This window comes from Pseudomyrmex gracilis, unplaced genomic scaffold (genome assembly GCF_002006095.1).
Source record: "Pseudomyrmex gracilis isolate BER0280 unplaced genomic scaffold, ASM200609v1 scaffold_230, whole genome shotgun sequence".
Taxonomy (NCBI): Eukaryota; Metazoa; Arthropoda; class Insecta; order Hymenoptera; family Formicidae; genus Pseudomyrmex; species Pseudomyrmex gracilis.
The window spans coordinates 42,822-53,036 of NW_018020814.1; the positions used below are offsets into that span (position 1 = coordinate 42,822).

General features: G+C 34.2%; 3 protein-coding genes across 5 annotated transcripts in view; 2 read left to right on the forward strand and 1 right to left on the reverse strand.

Moving 5' to 3' along the window:
- LOC109858943 overlaps nt 1-2,167 on the forward strand; it is a 29,754-nt gene extending 27,587 nt beyond the window's left edge. For both annotated transcript variants that reach the window (XM_020436672.1, XM_020436671.1), the window contains exons 6-7: nt 358-643; nt 750-2,167. In XM_020436672.1, the coding sequence (XP_020292261.1) occupies nt 358-643; nt 750-1,805 (1,342 nt within the window). In that variant the 3' untranslated portion in view covers nt 1,806-2,167. The remainder of the gene's footprint in view (nt 1-357; nt 644-749) is intronic.
- On the reverse strand, nt 2,166-6,037 carry LOC109858944 (HEAT repeat-containing protein 3-like). 2 transcript variants are annotated; one of them, XM_020436673.1, is made up of 7 exons: nt 5,859-6,037; nt 5,591-5,728; nt 4,891-5,154; nt 3,731-4,656; nt 3,367-3,640; nt 2,980-3,153; nt 2,166-2,868 (listed from the first exon to the last, which is right to left on the reverse strand). In XM_020436673.1, the coding sequence occupies exons 2-7, from the start codon at nt 5,717-5,719 to the stop codon at nt 2,737-2,739; spliced, it is 1,899 nt and encodes a 632-aa protein (XP_020292262.1). In that variant the 5' UTR covers nt 5,720-5,728; nt 5,859-6,037; the 3' UTR covers nt 2,166-2,736. The 2 variants fall into 2 exon arrangements, with proteins under 2 accessions (XP_020292262.1, XP_020292263.1); XM_020436674.1 differs by having other exon boundaries at nt 5,848-6,037.
- Nucleotides 6,038-7,285: 1,248 nt separating this feature from the next.
- Nucleotides 7,286-8,442, forward strand: LOC109858926 (NADH dehydrogenase [ubiquinone] 1 beta subcomplex subunit 10). The gene is made up of 4 exons (XM_020436644.1): nt 7,286-7,497; nt 7,584-7,719; nt 7,854-7,990; nt 8,175-8,442. Exons 1-4 carry the CDS (start codon nt 7,416-7,418, stop codon nt 8,306-8,308), a joined length of 489 nt encoding a protein of 162 aa, XP_020292233.1. The 5' UTR covers nt 7,286-7,415; the 3' UTR covers nt 8,309-8,442.
- Nucleotides 8,443-10,215: the final 1,773 nt, after the last annotated feature.

Sequence of the window (10,215 nt, forward strand, 5' to 3'; positions counted from 1 at the left end):
CAACACAACAGCAATTGGCGAGCAACTTAATCTATACAATGATTTGCTTTATATTGAGTTTTCACATTTGGCTATCCGGGTACTCAATAATTACCTAATAATCTATAATAAATAAATAAATCTATAATAAATCTACAATAAATAAATAAATAAATAAAAACAACACAACAGCAATTGGCGAGCAACTTAATCTGTACAATGATTTGCTTTGTATTGAGTTTTCACATTTGGCTATCCTCAATAATTACCTGATAATATCTATAATATCGTGTAAAAAAATTACGCCGTTAGTAGAAAAATAAATAAATTAATTAACAATTAACTATAAAATAAATAAATAAATAACTTTTTTTTCAGGCGAAGATTCGGCGTTAGATCATCGCAGAGATTGAACGGAACCGCGTCGGATCTTGAGGACGATTCGGTCACCCGAGCCAGCGACGCTGGCTTGAGAGACGAGAACGAAAACATGGCCGAGGATTATATCTTCAAAAGATTCAGTCAGGACGCGGTGAGAAGATCGAACTTGTCCATCAACAGTTGCGTATCCGTTACGAGTACGGCGAGCACGTATAGACGCAAAAAACGAAGAGCGCCGGATCCACCTAAACAGAAAGAACAGTTGGAAGCTTCTGTGGTACATGTGAATAATTCAGTTCGAGATCGTTAACAAATAACAATACTCAATATTATTATTACATGTAATTGATGAAATTATTCGCATTCTGATTTAAACTGCAATTTTGCAGGAAGATAACGGTCGATCTGCGACAGAAGCAAATAAAACAACAACAGAATCCACACCGGATACGAGTACGTCGATCGAACTCCAAATAACCGAACCGATCAGTATCATCGCGGCGGACAGCGTCAACGAGATGACATCTGAGAAAAATCATGACGTATCATCGCGGGAAGAAACGAAACGGACGTCCGAATTGCTAGCGAAAACAACCGAGACCGTGCGATCCGACAACGTTGAAAAGATAATTGTGAAGAACGAAGCGAATGAAGTTTCGAAGAAAGACCCCGAGCCTGAGATAAAGATCGAAAACGATCCTTCGGAAGAAAAAGCGGCGCACAGCTTCGACGAAACGTCGGAGGAAACCGAGTCTGAGACGACAGAAGAGAAATCGAATAAGAAGAAGAAGTCAGACATCGACGTTGAAGATAACGTCGAAAAAAATCATGTGGACATAGAATACGAGAGAACGTCCCAAGAGAAGATGGAAATTATCAAGGACATCGAGGAAGATTTCAACGAGGTCTGTCTCAGAAAAAAAGATGGAGGCTCGTCCAGCGCTTTGTCGCCGGGCGATAATTTTTCCGTTAAAGAAGAAATCGAGAAGATCGAACGACAGATCAAGGCTCTGGAGAGCAAAAATGCTGACGAACAAGAGGAGGAAACGGTTGACGCGCGTGACGACGAATCGACGACGAACGCAAGATTGTCAATTCAGGCAAATCGCCGTAACTTCTTTGAAAACATGGTAGACGGTCCGTCCGGTCCGATCAAGTTGGAATTCAAAAAGTTGCCGTGCGAGCAAAAAGACATTCACGTGGTCAGATTGACGGATCCGCCGGTACCGGTCGCGGCGCCCCGGGACCCGGTCAAGGTGATCGAACTGCACATATCCGAACCGATCAGGCACAAACCCCCCGAAATCTTGGACGAGGTAAATCCGATTCCGAAACCTAGAAGACACAGCGCTCTCAGTTTAAAAGACGTGTCCGAATCGAGACTTTCGAAAGAGAGAAGCAAAAGTCCGGATGATATCAATGCCAAGAGAGGTAAATCCTTCTGAAAATCAAACTAGCTCTTTGTTTTTGAGGATTTTGGATGTCTCTGGTAAAATCGTCTTGTTTCTACGACTCCATAGATGGAAGCGGAATTATGTTTAATTAAAAACTTCGATACGATGACTTTCCACGTGTTTATAGAGGAACTACTATACTCATAAAGCTACGCGCACATGCTACGTTTATATACGCTCATTTTTAGTACACACGTTTTGTTGTTACATTGCAGTTTCATACTTTGGCATTTCTACCACGCTGTACATGATTTATAAATGAATGTTTCCTCGTTTGCGATGTTTCGCCGTAAAATACTTAGGTGTATGATTTTCATTATTTATTGATACGATATAATAAAACTTAAAACCTTCATTACAGAAATATATTTTGCGAGAAATACATACAATCCTACAGTCCTTATTAACACAGATGTCGTATCTGTATTACACAAGATTTTTTATAAGACGTACAAAATTCTACAACAGTTATTATTTAACATTTATTGGGCCTTCAGAGCACAATTGTTCAACTTAGGCCTAGGAGAGTGGGTGTGGATCAGAGCCTTCCAACTGATCACGTGACCGCATAGAAATCTTACGGCGCAAACCGCACGCCGTGCGCGAGTTGGAAGGCTCTGATGTAGATTTTGCGGTGAGGAAAGGGAGGACAGCGTGCACATAATGTGTCGCTGCCCGTCTCTGGTACTCAAGAGGTTCCTCAGATCTCCACGAACATGGAGCCCGAAGACCTGAAAATACACAATATCGGCCACCTGTGTAGCCTGGAAGCAAATGCCGGGCTAAAACAGCACCTGGACGATAAACTACTAGCGGGAGTCGCTGAGGATCTTATAGATCTAGGTGACAAAAGGGACTCACAAGCCCCCCCCCCCCCCGCTTTTAGCTTATCTTATCTTATCTTATTATTTAACATTTATTTTTAATCATCTTCGCTTCTTCTTCTAAATTTTCTCATTTTCCTCTCTTTGTATCTTATGAATCTCGACAAATTTGCGTTTACAGTCGAGACTACGCATGCGTGATCCTTTAAACATTTCTTCTGTTCGTTCACCTATAAAAATGAGATTATTAAGATTAAATCAACATATTAAGAGAGTTTGGATACATAATATAAATTTATAAAATTTACAAATTTTGCATTTGGAACAAATAATACGATTACCTTGCTTTTAAAATGCGACGTCAAATTTCTCAGTCTCGGCACAAAATCGATTTCCATTGCCACACGGTCGGTATCTTCTTCCCCGTGTATGTCCATTAACGCGTCTATCGATTCGGCAATTACCCATGCTAGAGTATCTTTTTCACAAATGTCCAATAAAATCATAGAAACATTCTGTATAAAATGAAAGAAAGTCAAAATAAATTTTTTAATTAGTGACAGACGACTATGGTATCGTCAACGAGGCGCTGCAAATGCTTTGAAGCATCATTTTTTTTTTTTTTTTTATTCTACACATTTAATGAAAAATAGAATGACGCTTTGAATCATTGGTAGCGCTACTTACAGAATATTTTAAATTTCAAAACACAAAAGAAGAATTATTACCTTTATCATCTTGTATCTTTCCGGTTCTTTTCCATTAATCGCAATTCGCACCATATCACTGATTATTCTTATCAAGTTGACGCGAACATTCGTGTTTTGACACTGATTCATGTCGTTCACTATTGATTCAATATCTTCGTACTTAAAGTCAAGGACTTCCGTCTGTATCTCAACCAATCGTTGCAGGATAGCTCGCATAGCCGCGGAGGCTGCTTCAAAAAGTTCAGCGTTGTTTTCCTCTCCTTTGAATATATCTGTTATCTCGAAACATTTCCTGAACGCAAAATAACCCACGAACAATGAGTCAGAATAATGAAAAGAAATTGCAAAGATTTATTACAAATGAATAATAAAAGATATGTACTTGAATAAAATAACAATGCCTCCGAAAACATCAATTTCCATACTGGATATCAAGTTACTTAAACACAAATAAGCTGTGCACTGAATCTTATTAAAATATTTCAGCATAGCTTTTCCATCCGCAGTTTGATCCAGTAATTCTCGACTGTCATCGTCCACCGTGAACTTGGTCTTGGACCAGACTTTGTCGATCAAGCTACTACTGTCCATAACTTCAACTAGTTCTACCGCGAGTGTCGACGGTTTTTTGCAGTTTGTAGGATCGTCGTCTGTATATATTTCCGCCTCCGTTTCATAATCATCGATATCAGAATCAACCAAATTATTCTCTTCATCGAAGCACAAGTTTGCTATAATTTGTAAAGCTTGTTCCTGTGCCTCTAATATGTTTTTACTTTCTCGTATTTGTTTCAGTTTATTATGCGAAATATTGCTCTCGTGCGGTAAGATAGACGTTAATCGAGACAGGATTTCTGTGAGATCAACGGTAAGTACTTCAGAAAGTACCAACACCACTTTACGAAGCACATTCACCTGATCACCGTCTGTGCAACTGCTCATATTGTTTAATAAATCAGCCACGGCAGTTTTTAGATACAACACTTCAGAAACATTCGTATCACTTGGTGTCAGGTCTAATAAACTGAACAAAATTGGCTCAGTTTTTTCAATTTGTTCAACAGCAGTTTTGTTTTCATCTGACAAGCATACCATACATTGTATAACAGTTGTAACAACTTTCATTCCGTAAACATCAATGTTAACAAACTTTGTTAGAAACAAAGGCAAATCTTCTTTGTTAGCCCGATTAAGCGCATTCTCATTATTTGCGCATAATACCCACAATAAATTAACAGCCTCTATAAATGTTTCTATCTTATTTGCCTTGTTATTTGAATTGTCTTTTTCTGGATTCCAGAGTGAATACTGTGGATAAAAACTTCAATTGAGTTCATTGTATCATTTTAAGTTGTACGATAAATATGACTTAAGATATTAGTTCAACCTATATATATGCGCATACATAAGTACACACATGTATACACTGTGACAAAGATCACATCATTACAATGTGACACTTTTGTCATGGCATTGTCACAACACATACACGTATATACTATAATATATAATACTACATATGCTATTATTAGTATTTTATACCTCATTGAATAATGTAATTAATGGAGTCATAATATCGTCTTTGATTAAATCACTGCACGCTTCTTCTTCACCATTTTCAGCGATATCCTTCAAAGTACTGGCAGAACTGCTCCTTATAATTATATTTTTATCTATTAGCATCGGTCCAATTATTTTTGCTATTCCATCCTTAGCAATTTGCTTAGCTAGAGCTGAAGAATCGCAAGACATTGACGACAATACTTGCAAAGAGGAAAACCTTTCCTCAAAATTATGTGACTGTACCTTGTGAATAAAAACAAGAAAATGTTTATTATATAAAATATTCGCAAAGAAGTTAAATAACATCATAAAATAATATAATGTAAATATTAACCCTAATCGTGTAAACCCTGGGCATTAATGTCCGAGCAATTCTTGAAAATGAGAAAATCTTATTAACCATTTAGTTGAAGAATTTCAAAAAAAATAAAAACATCAAAACTGAAAAAAATAAAAACAACAAAAATGTTATTTTCTTAATATAAAATGTTGGATGAAACCCCATAAATTTTCAGTTATTGCAACATTTTAGCTAATAAAAAAATCGTATCAGACGCGAGTGTTCAGGGTTTACAGGATTCATATCTAAAAAATTGTTTACAAGATTAGGATTGATATAATAATAATTATTATTATTATTAACAGGAATATTATGCTGTGATAAAAGTTATATACTTACATTGCTATATATGTTCTGTAAAACTTGTTTGTTATCAGACTTAATCTCTTCGTCTTCTTCATTGAAATCTTTAAACATTAAATACTTAGGCCTTTTGTTAGGCTTTTGTCGCCGCTTTTGCTTGCCCATCGCAACAAACTAAAAAATTTATATTAAAATATATAACTACATAATTCAATATATTATACGAGAGAATTTTTTTTTTTGAATAAAACATACTGGATTCAAAATATTACAATTATTTTTGCTGTACGTACACGATACTTACATGTAGAAAGAACAACCTATGATGTGACGATAAATACAGTAAAAACTCTCTCACCAGCGGTATACAGCGTGTTTCTACCTGCTGAATTGTTCAACTAATGTCGATTATCACTGTGAAGCTGGCTCTATTTCTAAAAGAAGAATCACCGACCATGTGCCAAAATGCCAAATACGTCTTCTTCTTTGGGTGCGTTCAGACAACTCAACGGTTGAGAGATCATCACTTATGATAGGACTATTCTTCAAAATCTGCTGCGGTTCCAAAAGTATAATCCAATCAGAAGTGATTATCTCTTAACCGTTGTGCAACTGTTGAGTTGTCTGAACACACTTATTAGGTGCGTTCAAATAACTCAACGGTTGAGAGATCATCGCTTATGATAGGACTATTCTTCAAAATCTGCATTAGGTTCCAAAAGTATGATCCAATCAGAAGTGATTATCTCTCAATCGTTGTGCAACTGTTGAGTTGTCTGAACGCACCCTTTGCTTAAGGCCATCGCACATGAATCTCCGTAACCATAAGCATAAAGCCTATGTCACACTACGGATTGGGATTGAGATTGGATTGAAATTTGACCAATCAGAAGAAAGAAAACCAATCCTAAGTTTACTGATCTTCGCTCTTGATTGACCAAATTGCAATCCAATTCAGTGTTGTCGCAAAGTCGCGTTTTCACGCACGCGCACTGCACCGCCAATCAGTTTCTTCTAAGATCCGTGTTTTTACGCATGCGCTCTTAAATAAATAATATCACTGCCGTACTACTTCGACATCATTCAAGGTTCTGTTGGGACCGAAATAATTTTTCATAATTAACGTGTTTTCTAATGATATTTATTTTGTTTTTTAATAACATTTAAATAAAACAATATTAAGAAAATAAAGATTTAAAAAAAAAGATAGAAATAAATAAACATAGAAATAACATTTAATGTGATATTTTATGTGGCAGAAATCACAAATACCAACATTTGTTGCAGGGGTAAGGAAAACTGCCAAAAACCTTATCAGTATTCAAAAAAAACAAACATACATTCTTTTATTTTAACAAAACTAAGTAATATAATAATATATAACAGTCAGTAGCGCAGTGTGCTACTGAAGAAGTCAGTATTTCCGATGTCAGAATTGAATTCTAAGAAGTCAGAATTCATATTTCTATCTTTTTTAAATCCTATTTTCTTAATATTGTTTTATTTAAATGTTATTAAAAAACAAAATAAATATCATTAGAAAACACGTTAAATTGTGAAAAATTATTTCGGTCCCAACAGAACCTTAATGATGTCGAAAGTAGTACGGCAGTGAGACTACTATTTAAGAGCGCATGCGTAAAAACACGGCTCTTAGAAGAAACTGATTGGCGGTGCAGTGCGCGTGCGTGAAAACGCGACTTTGCGACAACACTGCAGCAGACGGTAGCAGTGTGTTCAAGCGTGTTGCGGTGTGTCGAGTGTTGCATCGAGGATTGGTGTCATTTTTATTTAACACAAATTTCACAAAAACAACATTAATCGCCACTGTTGATACTGTTATTTCATCTATTTAAAAAAAATGGTAGAGAATGAAAATGCGTTCATTAAATTTATGACCAACTTTTATTACATGCTGGACACACCAGTTACTTATATTCGAGGTATTACCTAATCATCTATGTGGTTATGTTGCACTTTACAATACATATAAGTTAAAAAACACACAAACGTACGATTGCCTTTGTAGAAAAGTTCGTGGTGCCGAATCAAAAGAAATATCCGTGGTATCATCAAAAGTTTCGTCGCGTACCGACGATCGACGAATGTTACACCGACGATATGGTCTGTTTTACGGAGGCAAATTCCCAATTTCACCGAGACAGGTATGTTCAAATTTCATGATTTGTAAACAAAGTATAGAAGAACGTTTTGATTTTCTTTTATTATTGATAGTCAGAATTTCTAAAGCCTTAATTAATGTTTTATTTTTATTAAACTTTCGTCTGTGCAACGTCAGGTCAGTGGATGAAGAAATTGTGTTTATTCTGAGAAGTCGTTTTGAGCAGTGCGCATTTTACCACGGTGAAGATGTCCATTTGTGCGATGACATAAAAAAAGCTTACGAAGACACAGCTACTAATTATTTTATAAAATGTACGTATTAAATATTATTATCAGTTCGTATTAATGTACATATATGTGTACGTTACCTATGTACACACACAAGTGTATAAATATACACTTACATGTCACACGAACACAAGTACATAGAAGTTTGCAACACAGAAGCGTTATATAGCAAAACGTTTAAATAATATAATTGTTCAAAAATATGCAGATGGAGAGATGGGAATATATACTAATGTTAAAAATGCTTATATGAAACAAAAACATCGTATGATCTGGGAGCGTCGTCATGGTCCCGTAGGCAGTGGCATGAAAGAGCAAAAGAGTAATCCTGTTGAAGCATGAGCGATTAACACACTTATGTAGATGGCAATTTAACGGCAAACACATTAGCATACAAATTTGCGTTATGAGTTTGCGTAAATGTACAGATATTGTGAATTATACACGAGATAATAATAAAATAATTTATAAAAATATTTAATGACTGTTTTCACACACTTATAATTACAAATTTTCACAATTTATACGAGGTGTGAAAGAAATGTGATATATTATATATATATTATTAACAGAGTAAATCTTGAAAATAAATCCATCTTTTTTTTATTTTATTTCATTGTACAATATATAAAAAAGAGTTTCTATTGTACATGTATATCAAATTATAATTTTACGAAATATGCGTTTATAGACAACCCTAATAATGTGATTTTTTATACAAATTCTTTCCTTGTTATTACGATAAAATTTATCCTATACAATTATTATAATCTCATTTACAGTGTTTCCTTTCTATACTAAATGTTTGTGTTTATAAATGTTATGATTATTCGTTTATATATTCATTATTTTGAGAATGCTAAAGCATATGAGGTACAAAACTCGGTATACTACACATTCAAAATATAAACTGATCAGTGGAATATTTTGTGCAACGATTATATGAATTTAAACATTTTTCTTTGCAAAGACATGTACACACCCAAACTCTTTCGGATTAGATATAAAATACAATTCATTATTATGCATAAATATACAATACGTAACAAAACTTCTGCTTCTTTCAAATAGAAAAAAAAAAAAACAAAAAAAATAAATTAAAAAATATTATTTTAAAACGTGTCACGGAATTCTACGATTCTCTTATACACTTACATATATATATATAAACACTCGAAGCTTACGAAATTTTTTTCAATCCTACTGCAGATAGTAGCAAGCAAAACTTACACACAAAAAATCTTTGAAATCTCTTATGACGATAATCTTATAGCACAACCTAATCGAATCTTTTTTTTATTCTGCAAAATTATTACACGCGCACGTGTCACACGAGCATGAACTATAAGATTAAAAGTGAGATCATTACACACACTCTCATTCATCCTCTGTATATATTCAATAGTAGCATTCAGATATATATATATCTTACATTTATATGCGCTTGAATATTCGCGCAGAACGCTGTAAAAAAAAAAAAAGTTCTGTATCACGCGTAAAGTCAGTGTTCTTATTTCAAACGAAAAAATTGTTGCAATTGTTGGATATAAAGAGATGATGCAACAACACTTTCACATATCTATTTAGTTAGTCTTTTTTGGAATAAAATTTATGTAACACGTATAATCTCCAAATTTAGCAATATAATATTGGACGAATTTGTCTCGCGCGCGCGATGGTCTTTATTAAAAACAAAATTTTTTTTTATCTCTAATGTCGCATCATTAATACTTTTGACGCGAATTTCGCGTGATAATACTAAATATACAATAGTACTAAACTCTAACATCGAAGATGTTTGTATCGATAAAATCTCTTCCTCTTTTTTTTTTTTGTATATGTCACAAAATAAGGACAATTTATATAACAATATCATTCCGATTTTACATAATCATCGATATTTATAACACATTCGTTCACATGTATTCGTAAAAATTATACATTGAGCTGTAAAAATGTATGAATGACAAAATGGAAAAATAATTTACACACAAGGCGAGAGTAAGATGAATTACTATGTACACATGAAGAAGATACATGGTAGACAAGAGAATTTATAGTTCGATTTTTTGTAGAGTTGGCAACAATAGTTTTTTTTTTTTTTTAGATACTTAAATATGTTTATTGGAAATGCAACTCGGGCAAATCGCGATAGAAGCGATTCGACAATAAGTTTTTTTTTATCTACAAAAATAAGTTTTATATATACTTTGTTGTGGAATATAGTCTAATCATTTTTTTTTTTTTTT

Coding starts and splice junctions, on each gene's coding strand:
- LOC109858944 (XM_020436673.1), bottom strand. CDS start 5,719: ATGGGCAAGCAAAAGCGGCGACAAAAGCCTAACAAAAGGCCTAAGTAT. Junction 4,657..4,890: donor TAATTACATTATTCAATGAG/GTATAAAATACT, acceptor TTTTATCCACAG/TATTCACTCTGGAATCCAGA. Junction 2,869..2,979: donor CGTCGCATTTTAAAAGCAAG/GTAATCGTATTA, acceptor TCATTTTTATAG/GTGAACGAACAGAAGAAATG.
- LOC109858926 (XM_020436644.1), top strand. CDS start 7,416: ATGGTAGAGAATGAAAATGCGTTCATTAAATTTATGACCAACTTTTAT. Junction 7,720..7,853: donor TCCCAATTTCACCGAGACAG/GTATGTTCAAAT, acceptor GTGCAACGTCAG/GTCAGTGGATGAAGAAATTG. Junction 7,991..8,174: donor TACTAATTATTTTATAAAAT/GTACGTATTAAA, acceptor AAAAATATGCAG/ATGGAGAGATGGGAATATAT.